Here is a 19,703-nt window from a genome sequence, read left to right as displayed (position 1 = left end):
GGGTTCATGGAAACAGGGTTTGAACGGCAGCTGGACAGGTGAACGGAGTTAGATACACAGCAAAGAAAGCCTGATCTGGCATGTTTGGGGAACAGAAAATAATACCAGGCAGGAAGAAAAAAAAGTGGGGCCGGAGGAAGTGGAAGAGATCGTGATACCAGTGCCACTTGTTGACTGACTTTCTATGTTCATTTAATGCTCCCAATAACCCTGCAAAGTAGGAATCTACTAGCCCTTTCTTGTAGAGAACACGCAGCCCTAGAAATTGGAAGTGACTTGTTTAAGAGGATACCCGTAAGTGGGGACACTGGAAGCGGACCTGGGTCTGAGTCCAATGCTATCACCTCATGCTTCCTTGACTAGGTGGCAAGGAGGGGAAATGGATCAGAGAGAGGCTAACAGGGATGGAGAGGAGGGAATAAGCATGGAGAGACTGGGGTGCAGCAACTCCAGGATATGGAGCGTGGATGTAAATTGAGGCTGGGGAGAGTCAGGGTTTCTGGTTGGAGCAACTGGGTGGATGGTGGTACCATTTACTGAGGTGGAAAAGCAGGATATGAAGTCACGGGAAGATGAAAATTTTAACTTTGACATGAGACTGCTGCGCCTAGGTGGCATGCGGGGGAGATGTGGGGAGACGAAGAGATTCTGAAAGTCAGAGCACTCCGGACTGTGGGAGACGTGAGATGCTTCTGTGTACTCTTGAACTGCGTTTCCTTTGACCTTGTAGCAGCAAAGTTGAGAAGGCCTGGTTCTGGGAGAGAAGTGGGAAGGGTGCCCTTCCGCTGATGTCAGACATGACTCCTGCCTCACTTCTGACTCGGTTTCCCCCACAGATGTCTTTTCCCTGCCACAGGTTCACGAATCCCAGGGCTTTGTCCCTCTTTCTGGTGCGTTTGAGTTGGCCCTGCACCTCTGGGTCCTCCAAGCCTCCGGGTCCCAGAGGGAGAAGGTGTGGGATGGTTCTCCAGAGGCTCCCCTGCTGCCCTTGCGGCTGTGCAGCCATGGGCATTCATCCGAGTCCCGAGGTGTGGCCAACGACTCGGTCAACGCCATGGTCGACTTCTACTTCGAGCAGCTCCCCGCGTGCATCCGCAATCCAAGACTTCCTGCGGTGCCGCCACTGCCGCCACTTTCCTCTGCTCTGAGACGCGCAGACCAAGTGCGTGGGCTACCGCGCGCTGCTGCTGGCTGTCAAGTCGTGGCCCCCCCCAGCCACCAACGGCGTGAGCTCCTCCGCCGCACGTGGGGGCAGGGGCTCCGCCCCTTCCTGCTGGGCTCCCTGGGGTCCAGCAGGATGAGAGCGCGGGGCGGCTGGCGGCCCTGGCGGCGCTGGTGGCACTGCAGGCGCGCGAGCACAGCGACACGCTGCAGCGGGCCTTCCCCCACACCTTCCTCAGCCCACGCTCCAGCACCTGCTCTACTGCCTGGCCGAGCGCCGGCTGCGCGCGCGCTTCCTGCTCAGCCGCTGCGACGACGGCTCCGCGCACACCGCCGACGTGCTCCGCTTCCTGCAGACGCGGCAGCCACCCGGCCGCCCCCTCCTCGCCTGCAGCTCCTGGCCCGCTCAGTGCCGGTCCGCGACGGCTGCAGCAAGTCCTTTGCGCCCCCGCGGCTCTACCCCGGGCAGGCCTACCGGCTGCCCAGCCCCGCGCGAGGCCGCCCGCCACAGCCCGCTCTTCCCCATCGGGACGCCTACAGGGGCACGTGTGTGAAGCACGCCAGCCCGGCGCCCGGCAGTCCTTCCACCCCTGCCTGCGCCGCAGCTGCGGCCTGTGCACCGCTGTGCGCCCTCGAGATGCTGCTTACGTGGGAGGCGCTGCGCGAGCCGGGGGTGAGCTGGACCCAGGTCCTGAGTACGGGTGGGCAGGGTGGGAGGGTGAGCAGCCCCCACATGAGACGCTTTCCGCGTTGAGAACGCATCTTCTCTGTTCTGTATGCCTTCTATCCCCCCACCCCCCAGCTCGGTGCACCCGAATCCGAACCTGGCTACACAATGGAATCACCAGGGTGGGAGTGGGAAAGGCATGGGGCCTGGCCCCACCTCCACAGTTTCTGACTCTGCCTGTCTGGGGTGTCCTCAGACATCTAGGTGATCTGAAGGTGCAGCTATTCGGAATGAAGCCCACTGGGCAAGGGAGGTCTGTTATCCTTCCAAACCCAGCTCCCTGTCCCCTCCAGGAGCCTGCGGGTCTAGCTCCCGCACTGAGTCAATGGGGGCAGTGGAGCAAGGCAGTATGAGGAGCCAGGATGGAACGTCACCTGTTGGGTGCGGTACACGGATACTACACTTACCTTAGCCAAAAGGCGGAGAAGCGATGGGGTGCAGTACACGGGTGGTCATTACCGTCATTCGCTCTGCTAGTGATGGGGCCAAATGGCCGTCAGCAGGTGGATGCCCTCCCCTAGAAGTCAGTTCACACTTGGGCCCTGGAAAGCAACCAGATCAGAGCTTGGGTGGGGGGGAATGCCTCCCACCCCGTTCTCACAACCACTCCCCCACCCCCGCAATACCTCTGCGAGGTCAAAATCCCCACTGTGCAAAGGGGGACCCTGAGGCTCACCAAGGACAGTGATCCAGGGCCATGTGGTCATTCCCAGTTATCCCATCACTGTGGTCCCCTCCACACTCACTGACTCCAGCTGATGGCCTCTTCTAATGGCCTTGCCCATGCACACCTGCCCCAACAGCACTTACTCCCGGGATGGGGAGGATGGCACGGGGGCACAGACAGGTTCCTTGTCAGGTCTGGGCCTCAGAGTTGGTCAGCCTTGGGGAACCAAGCTGGGGATTCAGGGGGGGTCAGTGTGGGGGTCAGTGATGATGAAACTGTGAAAGATGTTGACTGGGAAATCGGGACAGTATTTGGAAAGTGTGTGGAGGTCAATGTACAGAACTGTGTTGGGGGTGGGGAATCTGATTAGCAGCCTTGAGGGACAATGATCTAGAGAGAGTGCAGGGGTGATTGACTGTGTTGTGAACATCAGGTAGGAGGCTGGGGGGGTCAGTGATCAGGACTCTGGTAATGGGGCGGTGGTCCTGACCGCCAGGAGCTGTCCGCCATCTTGGCAGAGCAGGAAAATCAAGGAAATGGCTTCAGGGTGAGGCAGAAATGTGTATCAAAGTCCCAGCCTGACAAGAGGGGCACAACTTCTAGGAGGAAGGAGCTCCAGTGGGAAGTCAGGAGGCCAACCAAACGCCTTCCCTGCCCTCAGGACAAGACCCATCCCTCCCCTATGGTGGACTTGATCTGGGCAGAACCACATGCAGTGTCTTGCTTTGCCTCTGCACACAAGCTCTCATCCCTTCACAGGAAATATCTTCCAACCTCCACCACCATCCACGTCTCTCGAGGCATTTAGGAAGTTGCCAGCTCTCTGCCAAAATCTGCTATTCCCTCCCTCCTGGGCGTATACCACTGCCTGGAAGCCTACACTGCCCAGCTTTCGTTGCAGTTCGCCATGACCCTGTGAGCAGGCTTTCTTAGATGACTGCTTGTGGACACCATGAGGAGCACACCTGAACCCTGCCTCGCCTGGGCTCACCTCCCTGGATTAGCCCAGGGATGGCCCTGTGACCCAGCTCTGACCTCACAGATGAGGACAACACTCCAGGGATCCAAACAAAGAGCTGCTCTACCCAAGATGTCAATAGTGCTGAGGTTGAGAAAACTCTTTTCCTCTCTACAAGGACCTGGAGTCAACCCTGGATCTCTGACAGGCCTTTACCCAACTCCTGATGCGGTAGCCAACTGCCTCAGGGGTCACCTCAGCTTGAGTGTGCTGCAGCCACACCTCAGGCCTGCCTTCCCAACCATGCTCCCATTTCAGGAAAGGGCTCTATCATCTCCTGACTGGTCCAAGCCAGAAGGTGGGCGGTGATGATGCATCTCGAACTTTCCTTCTCCCTCATAGCCCATCTGGTTCTCCACCAAGTTCCATTGATCCAAAATAGCTCTCCATTCAGTTCTTTCTCATCTGTCCATCTTCTTCTCCATGGTGCCAACTCTCACATGGGCCAGAGCCACCTAGGGATCCATTCTCTACCCCACAGTAGCCAAAAGCCAGACCTGGTCATCAATTGGCCCCTCTCAAAATCTACCCCTGTTGCCCTTGGATAAAGAGCAAATGCTTTTCCCTGCCATCAGGACAAGGCCCATTCCTCCCCTATGGAGGAATCTGCATTCCTTTGACCCCTCCAGCTTTATTTCTCCCCACTCTGCTGGGGCCTCTTGAGGTTTGGTGCATTCTCTCTGGCCCCGGGCCTTCCACCATGCTGCTTCCTTGCCTGAAACATTTTTCTACTCTCGCTTCATTTTTTAAAAAGTATTTTATTTATTTATTTGACAGAGAGAGAAAGAGCACAAGAAGGAGTGGCAGGCAGAGGGGAGAAGCAGGCTCCCTGCTGAGCAAGGAGCCCAATGGGGGACTCCATCCCAGAATCCTGGGATCATGACCTGAGCTGAAGGAAGATGCTTAAACCACTGAGCCACCGAGGCACCCCCCCCCCCCCGTCCCACCTCTTCCCCACCCCTACTCCTCTTCTGTCATCTGACAGAACCTTCAGATGCAAGGTGAAACGTCACCTCTTTGGAAAAGCGCTTCCCAACCCACTAGTCCTGGGGCACAGGGTTTCTCAACAGGATGGGTCCTTACACTCTACCTTGTTCTAGCTCTGAATTCCCCAGAACTCTTGTATCTGCATTCCCACTGCGGTGACAAATTACCACAAAGCCAGCTGCTTAAACCCATGCAGATTTATTCTCTTACAGTTCTGCAGGTCAGAAGTCCAACACAAGCTTCACTGACTTAAAACCAAGGTGTCAGCAGGACTGTATTCCTTTCTGGAGCTCTGGGGTGAATCTCCTTTCTTGGCCTCTTTCACCAGTTCTGAAATTGCTCCTCCTGCTTTTAGGGACCCTTGTGATCACATTGGGCCCATTTGGATAATCCACTAGGATCATCCAGGATTTCTTCCTATCTTAAAATCAACTCGTCAGCAACATTCATTCCCCCTGCAACCTAAATTCCCTTTTCCCTTGTAACCTAAACTATTTGTAAGCTCCAGGGTTGAGGGTGTGGACATATCTTGGGGGTCGTTATCCTGCCTACCAGTGCCTAATAAATATTTGTTCAATACGTGAACAATGATTAAATAATCAACTAAAACTAATAAGTGAACTAATGTTCTCCCTTCACACAGACCTCCCTGAGGCGGAGTCTCAATGCTGGATTCCCTTCTCCCTAGGGCTTGTAACAGACAAGAAAACCAGAATGCTGAGGCCAGGATTGGACACCTTCCTTATTTACTAGAAAGTCTGACTTCTGTGCTTTGACAACTTCCTCCTGTTTTCCTGACAAGCAGATGGACTATTCCCCATCGCCCCTTTACAAGTAAAGAGATTAAGACTCAGGAAATTTATAGCTCAGAACTCAGGGTTAGAACTCTGTAGTTATGGGCCTGCTGTGTCACTCTGGGTCCTGGTCATCCCTTCTCTGAAGCTGAGCTGCTCTTGTCACCAGGCCCAGTGAAGACCAGCGTCCGGCAGCGCCCTGGCACCCCCTCGCGTCATCTGGTCCTCAGGCGTGCCCAGCTACCACTCACTCCGACGGCTCTTCAGGCTCTTGCGCCCCACAGCCGCGAGGGGGCGCTCCTCGCACACCGTTTCTGCGGGGAGGCAGGCGGCGGCGTCCTGGATCGGTGAAATTCTGGGTCACGGGGGCGGTGCTCCCAACACCGTTACCCCACCAGTGCTAATTGACAAAGACCACATGAGCAGAGAAGACGACGGGCTTGTCTCACAAACGCGCTTGCGAAATCCTACATAAAATACCAACAGACGGAGCGTGACAACATGTAAAAAAGGTAAATGTATCAGCATCTGGATGGGTTTATCCCAGAAATTCCAGGTGGGTTTATTTAGCATTAGAAAAGCAATCGCGGTGAATGGATAGAAAAGGAAGATCTGTCAGTGTGGCACTCAGATCAAGAGAAATGTATCTCTGGTGCAGGAGAAAAAAAAATGGATAAAATTCAACACCCATTTGTGACTCACTCACTCCCTTCCTTCTTTCCTCTCCCTCCTTCTCGCCCTCTCTTCCTTCCTTCCTTTCTTTCTTCTTCTTTTTTTTTTTTTTTTTAAGATACAGAGAGAGAGCATGAGCTGGGGAGGGGCAGAAGGAGAGGGAGAGAGAATCTCAAGTCAGGTCGGTGCTCAGCAGGGAGCAGTGATGGGACTGGATCTCTCCATCCTGAGATCATGACTCAAGCCCATATCAAGAGTCCGTCACTTAATGAGCAACCCAGGTACCCCAGCCATTCATGACTTTAAAAAAAAAATTGTTTTTTTCTTTGTAAAAGGTGAAAGCATTTGAAAGCATTTCCTTTAAGATTTGGAACAAGATGGGGCGCCTGGGTGGCTCAGTCCTTAAGCGTCTGCCTTCAGCTCAGGTCATGATCCCAGAGTCCTGGGACCGAGCCCCGCATCATGCTCCCTGCTCAGCATGGAGCCTGCTTCTCCCTCTCCCACTCCCCTTGCTTGTGTTCACTCTCTCACTGTGTCTCTCTCTGTCAAATGAATAAATAAAATCTTAAAAAAAAAAAAGATTTGGAACAAGATTAGATGTGCCCACCATCACTTCTGTTCTACATTGTTCAAGACGTGAGAGCACAGCAGGAAGACAAGATAAAAATTCAAAGATATAATGACTTGAAAACAGAAAGAAAACAATCAAAACCTCAGAGATCTGCAACCCTATCTGCAATTTCCCGTCTCTATAACAAACTAATGCCATACTCCTTATCTGAAGTGAAATTTGTGCATAATTTAATCTCTCATGAATATATTTTCAAAAAAATCACCATAATCCTTTAATTTTAATATTAGATTAATAAAATACTTTAAAATTATATGAATTGTAATGTGTGAATTCTTGGGCAAAACAAGAAAAAACAAAAAACCCCTTACAGATCTCTAAACTAGGGGGCAGTACACCTCATTGAGAACCAACATACAAAATTCAATTTAATTTCTATATAGTAGTAAAAAGGGGTCAGGAAAAGTCATTTTTTAAAAAAAGTACCACAATAATAGAGGGGCACCTGGGTGGCTCGGTTGGTTAAGGGACAAGCCCCTTGAAGTCCCTGACTGCCTTGAATCCCTACCCCAACCAGGGAACAGGGATTATCATCATCCCCACTGGCCAGATGTGGAGACTGAGGCCCTGGTAGGAGAATGACCTGCTTAAGGTCACACCAATCTTCAGAGGGAGGAAAACCTTCTGGGTCCCACCCATTTCAGAAGCACTGGGAACTGGGACACAGGGTGGTGGCAGCAGCCCTCTGAGGCAGGAGGGGAGGGTGGATCTCCAAGTTCAGGCCCACCTCAGCTTCCTCACCATTCCCCTTTCCTGTTCCCTTCCCAGCCCTCCACCCATTCAATTCCAGAACCCCACCTGGATGCCCCCCTCCCCTGCCCCTGGAGGCCATGGAGGTGGGGGGACTGCTAATCTCTCCACGTTAAATCAACATTATAACGATTTTTAGAGCCGGCCCCTCTCCACCCCGGAACAGTCATTTACAGAATTATACTGTAGTGCTCATGACCCTCTTCTTCCCTCCTGCCTAGACTCAGCCTGGCCTTTGAGTAATGAACAGGCTCATTAACATAATTTTCCCAGTAGAAGAACAGTCTTTCCAGAAGGTCAATTCTGATGCTCTCCAAAACCCAGAAATGACATTAGTTTGTCAAATGTCATCCTTTATTCTTGTCTTAAAAGTCTGAAGCAATAGAGTAGGAGATTGGATTTGTATTTCAGAAAATTCATTCCTGCTGTAGTTGAAGGGATCTGAGGGGAAGGAGGGGATCCTGAGGAGAGTGAGGAAATGGGGAGCAGAGGAGTAAGGGAATGCCTGACCTGGGAGGGAGAGAGGAGTAGAGAGAGTCTAGAGGTCATGGCAGGTAGAATGGGACTTGGAGTTTGGAGTACGAGCAGAAGACACAGGAGGGAGCAAGGCTGGTTCAGGTCTCATCCAGGAACTTGAACTTCACAGGCTTGGTGGGAAGAGTCAAGGTTCTTATGAGGGTGCTCTAGGCTTTTTGGGAAACAGTCTGGCCGTTCCTCAAAAAATGTCACCTGGAGTTACTCTATGGCCCAGTAATTCCATTCCTAGGTATATACGCCAAAGAACTGAGAACACGGGTTCGTCCAAGTATTTCTACATGAATGTCCACAGAAGCATTATCCATAATAGATCCAAGGTGGAAAAATACCAAGGGTCCATCAATAGATGAATGGATAAACAAAATGCAGTATATACATACAGTGGAATATTATCCAGCCACAAAATCGAATGGGTGTACTGACGGATCCATGCTATAACATCCACGAACCAGGAAAACATTCTGCTGGGCGAAAGCAGCCAGACCCCCAAAGCCACCCATTGTATGATCCTACTTGTATGAAATGTCCAGAAGAGCAAATCCATAGAGACAGAAAGTAGTTTCATGGTCACCAGGAAATGGTGGAGGCAAGGGGAGCAACTGCGAACGGGAAGATGAAAATATTCTAGAATGAGATCATGGTGATGATTGTACTATTTTGCAAATAGACTAAAATCTACTGAATCTTACCCTTCCAAAGGGTGAGTTGTATGGCATGTAAAAAAATGGTATCTCAATAATAACACATTTACAAAGTTGCGGTTGGAGACAAAGCACTCTCTCAACTTCCCTGCTCTCCCACTCCCTTTTCCTGCTCTCTCCACCCCTTCCCACCTGCCCCTCAGGAACCAGTCTCCGAAGACTGTCTGTCCTTCCTGTATTTCCTTTGCCCAAATGAGCAGATCCCCGTATGTCTGTGTGGGGGTTTTTTTTCTTTCAAGATTTTTAAAATTTATTTGACAGAGATCACAAGTAGGCAGAGAGAGAGAGAGGGAGAAGCAGGATCCCTGCTGAGCGGAAAGCGGATGGATGCTGGGCTCGATCCCAGGAAATTGGATTTGTATTTCAGAAAATTCATTCCACTGCAGTTGAAGGGATCTGAGGGGAAGGAGGGGATCCTGAGGAGAGTGAGATCTTGAGATCATGATCCTGAGATCATGACCTGAGCTAAAGGCAGAGGCTTAACCTACTGAGCCACCCAGGTGCCCATTCCTGTGTGTGTTCTCTTCTTTCTGATATGAAGAGCAGCATATTGTATAGACACTCTTTTGGCCTTTAATTTTTTCTCTTAATAGTGTGTCTGGAATTCATGCCATATCAATTCAGAGATGGTCCTATTTAATTTTTTTTATTTCTTTTATTGTTTAATTTATTGTTTATTTTATTTTATCATTTTATTTTTACAACTGCCAAGTACTTCTTTGCATGGCTGGGCTACAGTGTATTCAACAGTCTCCCATGTGTGGTAAATTGTTTCTAAGATTTTGCAATTAAAAATCATGCTTCAACGAAAAAACTTTTGCATATGTATTTCCACATTGATGGAGGCCTGTCTTCAGGAAAGATTCGTGGAAGTGGAATTCCTAGGTGAAAGCATAAGGACATATTTAGTTTTGTGAGGTATTGCCAAAGTTCTTTCCAGAAGGTTGCGTCAATTTGCATTTCCACCAGTGAGGTACATAAATGTATTTGAATGCCTGTTTCCCCACAGCCTTGCCAACAGAATGTGTTGTGATATTTTTCATTTTTTGTCAGTCTGATAGGTGAGAAATGCAAGCTTTTTCAGAGTTGTTTTAATTTGCCTTTCTCTAATTCTAAATGTCCTTGAGCATTTTTTTCCTTATGTTCGAGGGCCATTTTTTCAAAGACTTTATTTATTTGAGAGAGAGGCAAAGCAGGGAAGGTTTGGGGGGGGTAAGGGCAGAGGAAGAGGGTGAAGCACTCAGCAGGGAGCCTGGCCTGGGACCAATGACCCTGAGGGCCATTTTTTATGGCTTTTCTGGTGAATTCTCTGTCCTGCCCTTCCCCTCATTTTACTGTTGGATTTTTGGATTTTGTCCCTCAACTGTGAAGAGTTCCTTATGTATTAGGGAGAGCTGCCCTTTGTGGTATAATGTTGGGAATATTTTCTTCCCATTTGTTACTTGTCTATGGACTTAGTTTATGGTGATTCGTGTCATGCAAAGTTTGTTTATTTCTATGTAGCCAAATTTATCTGTCTTTTCTTTTATGGCCTCGGAGCTTTGAATCGTCATGGAAAGCCTTTCCCAACCATGACACTTGAAGAGGAAGTCACTCGTGTTTCCTTCTGGTCCTTGTATGGTCCCAGTTTTACACTTAGAGCCTGAAACCATGGAGTTTATTCTTTTTGTTGGGTGGGGTGTAAGATATGGGTCTATATTTTCCCCTTTTCCAAATGGCTACCCAGTAGCATTTATGATGAAGTCCATCTTCAGTATGTAACAAAGGTGCACCTCAAATCACTGGGATAACAATGTATTTAGGTCTGTTTCTAAATTTTTTAGTTAACTGCAATTTGTCTCTTCATGCACTAGTGTCACCCATTTTTAATTACAGAAGCTTTTATTGTTTTAATGCCTTTAATTTTTCATAAGTAAGCTCTACGTCCAATGTGGGGCTCAAACTTATAGCCCCTAGATCAAGAGTCACATGCTCTACTGGTTGATCCATTCAGGTGCTCTGACATTTTGAATGTCTGGTAAAGCCTCACAGATTTTCTTTTCCAGTGTTTTCTTGCCTTTCTTGCCTATCCTTGCATGTTTATTTTTCATATGCTGTTTGGCATCAATTCGTCGATCTTCATAAAATAGTTTGCCATTACTATTTTTTTTTTAAGATTTTATTTATTTATTTGAGAGAGAGAGCACAAGTAGGCAGACTGGCAGACAGAGGCAGAGAAGCAGGTTCTTTACTGAGCAAGGAGCCTGATGCAGGGCTCGATCCCAAAGGTAGAGACTTAACTGACTGAGACACCCAGGCACCCAATTTGCCGTTATTTTTAATGGCCATATTTTAATTTGCATTGAAACTACAAATTAACATAGGAAGAACTAACATCTTTACAATGTTGAATCATCCTACCCAAGAGCAGGGGATGTCTTTTCAATTGTTCTTCTTTAGTGTCTTTCAAGAATGTTTTGATTTATCCTCATATAGTTTTTTGGTTTTTTTTTTTAAGAGTGGTTACATTTCAAAGACCTTTAAAACATATTATTTATTTATTTATTTATTTGAGAGAAAGAGAGACAGAGAGAGAGCACACATCAGGGGGAGCAGCAGAGGCAGAGGGAGAAGCAGGCTCTCCGCTGAGCAAGAAGCCACGCACAGTACTTGATCCCAAGACCCCTGGATAGTGACCTGAGCTGACAGCAGACGCTTAACTGACTGAGCCACCCAGGCATCCCTCCTCATATAGGTTTTACATGTTTCTAATTAAATTTGTTCTTAAGCATTCAATCTTTGTTGTTATCACTAATAGGTTTTCTGTACTATTAGGACCTTTGTTTATTGTTTTTCTATATACAAAGTTTTTTTAATTTTATATTTTAACTTTACATTCTGCTACTTTACTGAACTCTTCTACTGTTCGATTTAGGGTTTTTTATTTTATTTTATCTTAAAGATTTTATTTATTTATTTGTTAGAGAGGCAGAGAAAGAGAGAGAGAGCATGAGCAGGGGGAGGAGGGGCAGGCGGCCCTCCACCAAGCAAGGAGGCAGATATGGGACTCAATCCCAGGACCCTGGGATCATGACCTGAGTCAAAGGCAGATGCTTAGCTGACTGAGTTATCCAGGCATCCTTTGAATTAGTTTTATCATCAATTCTCTGTGGTTTTTCAGGTATAATATTTTGTCATCTGCAAATAGAAATAGTTTTATTTCTTCCTAACTTATTGTCAGGCCTCCAACTGATTTCTTTTGTCTAATGGCGTTAGCTAATACCTATGTGGAACAGTGGTGGACCAAATGGTCATTCTTGACTGGTCCCTGATCTTCATGGAAATATTTCCAGTGTTCCTTGATTATATAAGATGCTGGCTTTAAAACTACATTTTATCATTTGAGGAAATATCACTCACTTCCTATTTCACTGAGTATTTTCTATCATGAATGGGCATTGAATCTTGTTAAAGGCTTTATTGGCATCCATAGAGAATATTATATGATTTTCCTCCTAGATTCATTAATATGGCACATGTTTATTATGGGTTCACTTGGGTCCCCCAAAAGATGTTGAGGTCTAACCTCCAGTACCTCAGAATGTAACCTTACTTGGAAATAGGGTCTTTTAAAAGGCGATCAAGAAATGAGGACATTAGGATTGACCCTGATCCAATATGCCTTGTGTTTTTATCAAGAGGGGAATTTTGGACACAGAGATGGACACACACAGAAAACACATGTGAACATGAAAATGTAGATCAAGGTGTTGTGTTTACAAGGCAAAAAATGCCACAGATTGCCAGCCAACTGCTAGAAATGAGGAGGAAGGCACAGAACAGATTCTCCCTCACAGCCCTCAGAAGGACCCAACCCTAATGACACCCGATCTTGGATTCCTAGGCTCCAGAACTCTGAGACAATACGTTTCTGTTGTCTAAGCTGCCCAGTTTGGGGTACTTTGTGATGGCAGCCCTAGCAAGCTAATGCTATTAACAGATTTGCTAATGTTAAACCAACCTTGCATTCCTGGAATGAATCCCACTTGGTTCTAGCTGGCTCTTAAGAAAATCCAGGATACTAGCAAAATATAGACAATGTTTCAGAGAGTTCTGGGATTAAGAGCAACTGAAACATCATCTTGTCCTCTGTGTCACCATTTTCCATGTGTCTGCTGGAAGCCCATTGTGACCCTCCCATTTCCTGTACTCTTGGGAGAATACCGTTAGCGACTACTCCCAATCTGAAAACTCTGTCTGACTCATCTCTCTCCCTACAGTCCTTGGTCTACAATCCCTGGCTACAATCCTCTCTACAGCCCCTTGTCTAAATGGGAGTAGGGGAACTGGTCGACATGGTTATTTGAATCCTTTCCCGCCAAGACACCAGCCACTCCCCATGCTGGGGTGCTTCCTCCAGGCTTCTCAAACAAAAGCTAGCCAATTAGATCTGCTGAGATTTTTGAAAGAAATTATTTTTATTGTAAGAGCTTCTTCTGGGAACCCTTGTTACACACAGGAGCAGTCAAGATAAGGGTGTTCTGGACTGGAGCAGAGAGGACTCTGTGCCCAGGCTCTGGTGAGATGGGGGATATGGAGACCCACAGAACTATGGAGAGAGTGGTGGGTCAACTTTAGGGGACAAAAGACTCTTCAAAGAGGAGTTGAAAGAGCTGCCCTGTGAGGGAATGAGCTCCCACTTATAGGGGGATGCAAGCAGATTGGCTTGCCAGTCAAGGGGTCTAGAGAGGCAGCTTTTCCCTGGGGCAGAGAAAAGGAGGAGGAGGAGGAGGGCACAAGAGTGGAGTCAGACAGGGTGGGTGTGGATCCCAGTTCTACCATTTCCCAATTGTGTGACTGGGGCATCTCCCTGAGGCTCATGGGTCTAATGAGGGCTCCTGCAGAGGCTGGCTGTGAGAATTTAATGGGAAAAGCACCTACACAGCAGGTCCCGTGATGGCATCTGTCGATGACTCAGTTTACAAAGACTGAGAGCCACTAAAGCCCCAGTAGAGCCCCACCCCTTCCTCAAGCTTGCTGGGAGACCAGGTTCTTCCTGGCTTGTCTGCAGGCCATACACAACAACCACCCCCACCCTGTCCCACCCCTACAAGAGCAGGGCCAGTGCCTCCCCCAACCCCCAAATGTGATAGGCGCCCTGGACGGGTCACCGTCTCTCTAGGCCTCTCTCCTCATCTGTCAGAGAAGGTAGGTAATGCCAGAGATGGGCTCAGAGTGGGCCCTTGCAGTTCTGACCTTCTGGAATGCCTAGGCTTCTAACTAATCATGTGTACATATCTCTGCTTCTCAGGACCCAGTGTCTTCCCAGAATGAGGGGGTTGGATCAGATGAACATAGCATCAGCTCGACTGTGCCGAGCACTCTGAGCCAGGGCCCCTTCTAGGGGCTTCACAGGAATGGTGTATCCCCTGTGATATGAAGGCTACCAGATTGTTTCTGTAGGGAGGTGACAGAAGCAGAAAGATGGGTGACTGGGCCTGGGTCCTACCACCGATGGGAGCCCAGGCAGTGACTTCCGAGCTCAAGCTTGGGATCAACACATGACACTTCATGGTGGTTCCAACGCTCTGAAAACACAAGGGGACCCAACATTCACTGTTTTGCAGACTGAGGCGAATGTTTTCTCAGACATGACTGGGCACCCTGCATGACTGGCAATAGGGGCCTGACGATTTGCCTGGAGGAGACCATCACACATTTCCCCAAGAAGCCCAGTTTACAGGCAGGAAAGGGGACAGAGGACTTGCCTGGATCATGCAGCCAGGGATGGGCAGAGTGAGCACTGGAGCCGGCCGGCCTGGCTTCCCCTAGTATTACTATCTTCTCCAGAATCAGCCTCAACCTCCCAGGGAGTCGAGGCTCCGGATTATAAGATAGGCTTCGAGAGGTCAGGGAGGAAGCACAAACAACTGGGTGGGAACGCCGAAGAAGAGGGGTGTGGGGCTTCAGAGTGAGGAGGTGGGGGTGGGGCTTGGTGATGGAGGCCCTGGCTCTGGGGGCCTGATTATCAGCACTTTCCTCCTGGAGAGGGAAGGAAGAGCGTCTCAGACCGCTGCCGAGCTGCATAAACAAGGTCTAAGGGTCGGGGAGGCGGCGGCCTCGAGCGGAGCCCTGAGGGTCTGGGGAGGCGGCAGCCAGGGCACAGGCCGAGCAATGGGGTGTGAGTGGGGAAGTCAGTCACAGAAGCTGTTTTGAAACAATATTCTGAGGGTGGCCTGTCATCATGGCTGCATCTTTGGAAGTTCCCTTGCATGGACAGGGACGGCACGGAGGTGGGGAGTAGGTAGGGGGGTAGAGGAGGCGGGGCTGGAGCTGCATTCCGGGGAGAAATATCTAGGAGGCTTGGGACAGAGACGGTGCTGTGGTGGCCGGACAATCCGAGTGCCAGAGACGTTGAAGAGATAATTAACCGAAACTAAGAACCCCGGTGAGTGGGCCGGAGTTTCTCCATCTGCAAAGTGGGCTGGCACAGATCAGGCTGGCAGGTCTACCCGGAGCCCTGCGCCCCTACTGTGTGCCGCGGTTGGGCATTTCACAGACCTTCTCAACCTTACTCCAGAAACATGCCGCTCCTGCTGCAGTCCTCTTACAGCACGCGTAAAGGCACACTGTGCGCCTGGGGCCAGCTCTCCGCATCAGGGTGTGCCTCCCGGGGCTCTAGATTCCTCCTCCTTGTCCCGAACCTTGGAGATGGGGAAGAGAGGGGCACGCGCCCCTTCAAGTTCCTCATTTCCAAGCCCTCTGTTTGGGCCCTGGCATGGCTGTCTACAAGATGCATGCCCTAAGCTCGGCCGGCCTGCAAGTCTTCCGCGGAACTGGCAAACAACCCTCGGGCACATCTGGGCTCGGCCCTGGGGTGGGGGGCTCCCAGAGATACACAACGGCTGACAGTGCGAAATTGGGAGGGAGGGAGAGCGGGGACCTGAACGAGCCAGCCGCGCTGGCCCAGAGTCCCCCTCCAATCCCGGAGCGGGAACTCGGCGGCCACTTCCCCGCCGCTTCGCCCCGCGGCCAAGCGCCAGTTCGCCTGCGCAGCAATCCTGGCCCGCCCGCTCCGCAGGAGACCACGCCTCTGTCCCCAAATGGGCGGAGGCCGCGGGGCGGGGCGGGCCGCGGCCGGGGAGTCCGAGCTCGAGCCCCCGCCCCAGGCCAGCACCGGAGGGATCCCCGGCCGGAGCGGGAGGCCCGTGCAGTCCGGGTTCCCGTGCTCGCGCGGCGCCCACGGTCCGAGTCCTGCCCGAGCGGCGGCGGCGCGGCAGGTAGGAGGCGCTGCGCTGAGGGAGGCGTGTGCGAGCGCGCGTGTTAGTGTGTGTTTCGGAGGTGTGTGTGCGGGTGCAGCGCCGGCCGGTGCGTGCCCGGTGAGCACGAATCGGTGTGAGGGTGTGCATCCCGCAGGCAGGGGAGGAAGAGGTGAGCGCGGGCCTTGAGGCCCCAGGCGGGGGCGGGGGGTTTCCCCGAGCCTCCCCCGCCCCCAGGGCTCCTGCCCACCGCCATCCCCACCTCGCGGCCGGGGGCCTCTTTTACCTCCTCCTCGGTGGGTGCTCCGGAGCCAGATTCTTAGTTCCGACGCGCTGAAGTTTAACCCTTCCCGACTTGACTGTCGCTTCTCTTCCTCACAATTACCCTTTCCTGTTCTTTTCCCAGCCTTCCTCGGTGGGTTCAGTTCCGCAACCCCACCTGGATATCCCCCCAGCCCCGGCGCTGGAAGCTTGGGAAAGGGCAGGGCCAAGGCCAGTTCCCTTCCCGACCCTCCTGCCAGGTTGGATGGCGGCCTTTCTTTCTGGGCTGCTGGGCTTGGATGTGTCAAGAGGGGGCCGGGGGAGGAGGGGAGATCTGGGAGAGAATGGATCTTGGGCTTCTCTGATCCTGCTCCTACCCCTGAGAGTTGGGGACCTGGGGAGACCTGCCTGGGGTCCACAGCTGAAGTAGGACAGCAGATCATGAACAGGTGCCAAGTCTGTCCAGGTTTCACTTCCTGGAGGGATTCAGCCCCAGGGCCCTCACTGGGATGAGGAGGGTAGGGTCGAGGGGGCAGTGAGCCACCTTGTTTCTCAGGGCTCCTAAGCCAGAATTTGAAGGTGGGTCAGCTTGGCTCCCAAGTCAGAATCTTCTTCCTGTACTAGCGTTGGAGAGTGAAGTGCTGAAGCCAAGTATTCCTAATATCCTGGGGTGGGTGGTTTGGGTAGGCTTCCTGGAAGAGAGGGGTTTGAGAGTAGGGCTCAGCCCACCCTCAGTGTGAGGCCTTGTGAGGGAAACCACTGTGTTTTCCTGAAAGGATTGAGACCTCTCAGGATCTTTTGGTCCTGGTCCCTGCTCTGGTCCCCAGAGTCCTGGAGTAGGGGTGGGGAGGCCTGGCTGCTGCTCCTGGCTGAGGAGACTGGGTTGGGTCGGGTGGACCCAGCTGCGCCTGCTTAAGGTCAGACCAGAGCTGGGTGCCAGGATAGTAAGGTGGGGTCATTGCCAAGTGAGCCTCCCTTCGATTGGTGGGGCATGTGGGTCAACCCCAGGGCAGGAACCTGCCTAGGAGCTGGCGGAGACTACCCTGAAGATACAGTGGTGCTGGTTCTCAAAGGCTGAAAAGTTCACCAAGCAGAAGAGAAAGGGCGGGGCACTGCAGGTCCAGGGAGAAGGCCTGGGTGGGTGGGGGGGTGGTCGTTAAATGGTCTGATGTGCATCTGAGAATTGTCCCCCATCTTCGGCTTTGTGATGGTTGAGTTACTGTGGGGGCCAGCGAGGAGGAGGACTCAGCAGGCAGAGGCCCCCTCCCCACTCCCCTGCCTCTCTTCTGCCCAGCCCCCCACCCAGGGCTATGTTTGGCCTGGAGAAGGGGTTCTGATAGACATTCCCCTTGCAGGGGTGCTGCGAATGAGGGGATGCACCAGGGCTGCACAGGGACCCCCGTGCAGAGGGAGTGTGGGTCGAGAGCCCCTTTTGAGATGGGGCCGCCACTGGGGGAAGTCAGTGAGATGGAAGTTGGCTGTGGGAAGACTGTGAGCTCTTGGGGTAACATTCAGGACCCTGCTTCCAGGCCTTGGGCTGCTTCTGCCTTCCCCCACAGGCTTTTGGGACAGCCCTGAAGCTCTGGTCCCTGAACAGGATGCCTTCTCGGAGCCCTCGAGGGCACCTCAAAGCCTCTTTCCACCACCTCCTACCTGTAGGGCCTGGCCTTGTGTGCGGGCTTCTCTGAGACTGTCTCTGCCCTTGCCTGTGTCCAGGGATAAATGCTTCCTAATGATAGGGATTCAGGACGGTGGTGATGAAGGTAGATCGTGTCACTTGAAGTATGTATGCAAACTGGTGTTTGATAGCCATTATAATTAATAGTACAGTTGATCCTTGAACAACATAGGTTTGAACTGCATGGGTCCACTTGTATGTGGATTTTTTTATAATACAGTACTGTAAATGTGTTTTCTCCTCCCTATGATTTTCTTAATAACATTCCCTTTTCTGTAGCTTAGTTTATTGTAAGATTACAGACAAACAAGATATGTGTTAATCAGCTGTTTATGATATTGGTAAGGCTTTGGTTAACAGTAGGCTGTTAGTAAAGTTTTGGGGGGAATCAAAAGTTATATGTGGATTTTTGACTGGGGGGATCGGTACCCCTAATGCCTACCCCAGCCCCCATTGTTGTTCAAGGTCAACTGTAATTAACTGTTGCTATCACTTAGTGCCTTCTTCCCTGAGGGATACTGTCCACAGTAAAGAGGGGCCAACTTTGGGAGAAGGGTAATAAGAAAAGGGTTTTCTCCCTTGGAAGTAGAAGTGCCCCTGCCCCTCCCCCCTTCACGGAGTGAGGAGAGCTATGAGGGGCTCAGAAGCCCTGTGTCTGTCTACCCAACCAAGTCCCTGGGCCTCCCAAAGTCTTCTGTCCCCAAAGAGTCATACAAAAAGCTCTCAGCAGCAGGCCTTGGGCTACCCTAGCCACTGAGAGCAGCTCTCCAGCTTCCCACTTGGGGCTGCACAGACAGATGGAGAGTCTGTCTGTCCAGATGGGGAATCTTTTCATCTGCAGCTAGTCTTCGCACCTCCCTCCCCTGCTCCCATATTCTCAAATGAGAATATGGGCTCCTTCCCTCCAGCCCTCAAGTCCCCCAGGGAGCTCTTCTGCCCCTTGTCCTCCCTGAGTTGATGGTGGCACTCCAGGATTGCATTTGGTTAGGCCAGGCTGGGTCAGGCTGCCGGCTTCCCTTGGCCTTGGGCCCTGCTTTTTCCTGCTTACTAAAGGCAACATGGGCTAAGTCCCTTTAGGATTCTAATCCAGTAAGGCGGCCCTTAGGCTCAGACACAGGAAGCTAGTGGAATGTGAGCATTTGCTTGCTATCCGGCCTGAGTTACTGCTCCCCACTGTACCTGCCCTGGGATATGAGGGTGCCAGTGGCTGGGGCTGGGGTGGCTTTCTGCCACAGCGAGGCATGTGGCTTGCGGGAGAAGGGGCTAGCGGCCAGAGCAGATGAAGCCTGTGCTCACCATCCCTCAATGGCTGTGTTCAGGGATGGCCACAGGGCCTTGCGCTGTGCCACACAGAGCCCTCCTGCCACTGGGTGCTGCCTGACACTGGGCGACTTATTCTGGTCAGGGTGTGGCACGCCCTGAGTGGTTTGTGACCAGCAGTAGGAACTGCGACACTGAAGTCTGGGGTGACTTTGTTTTACGTTGAAACAGTTCAGGGCGTAAGAACTTCACCCTCCCTTGCAAGCTGTGCACTCACTCCCTTGAGCGGGAAAGAGGTGTGAGGCCACACGCATGACTACCCACATCTTCTCCAGGATCAGTATTCGTTTCCTCTTGCTGCTGTAACAGTGAATGCTGTGGCTTAAAACAACACCCAATTTATTCTCTTAGGGTTTTGGAGGTCAGCAGTCTGAGTTGTCTTAGGGGACTAAAATGGTGTTGGCAGGCCAGATCCTTCTGGAGGCTCTGTGGGTGACTGTTCCTTGTCTCTTCCAGTTTCTGGTCCTCTTCTGGGGTCACATCTCCCTCTACCTCCCTTGTATAAGGACACCTGTGATCACATTGAGGGCCCGCCTGGATATACCAGGATGATCCTCACAA

The 19,703-nt window shown here is 51.2% G+C and overlaps 2 protein-coding genes across 6 annotated transcripts in view; both read left to right on the top strand.

Annotated features, from left to right (window-relative positions):
- The first annotated feature begins 520 nt into the window (after positions 1-520).
- B3GNT6 (UDP-GlcNAc:betaGal beta-1,3-N-acetylglucosaminyltransferase 6) lies at positions 521-6,856 on the top strand. Its single transcript, XM_059176099.1, is given in 10 exon segments — positions 521-629; positions 747-1,093; positions 1,095-1,202; positions 1,205-1,277; positions 1,280-1,399; positions 1,402-1,548; positions 1,551-1,641; positions 1,643-1,686; positions 1,689-1,834; positions 5,524-6,856. Coding segments are annotated over 10 exon segments (1,194 nt in total). The 3' UTR covers positions 5,533-6,856.
- A 7,747-nt stretch (positions 6,857-14,603) lies between these two features.
- The window catches only part of CAPN5 (calpain 5), a 53,241-nt gene continuing 48,141 nt past the window's right edge, over positions 14,604-19,703 (top strand). Inside the window, exon 1 of one of the 5 annotated variants that reach the window (XM_059188266.1) lies at positions 14,604-14,718. The gene's annotated coding sequence lies outside the window, so the exon portion shown is untranslated. Of the gene's footprint in view, positions 14,719-14,961; positions 15,073-15,722; positions 15,905-15,930; positions 16,056-19,703 lie in introns of those variants that run through there. The other 4 variants (XM_059188275.1, XM_059188285.1, XM_059188295.1 and 1 more) reach the window with 4 other exon arrangements.

The sequence above is a fragment of the Mustela lutreola genome, chromosome 1 (assembly GCF_030435805.1).
Source record: "Mustela lutreola isolate mMusLut2 chromosome 1, mMusLut2.pri, whole genome shotgun sequence".
NCBI classification, from domain to species: domain Eukaryota; kingdom Metazoa; phylum Chordata; class Mammalia; order Carnivora; family Mustelidae; genus Mustela; species Mustela lutreola.
Note: the sequence above shows the minus strand (reverse complement) of the source record. Positions and strands in the feature narration are given on the sequence as shown.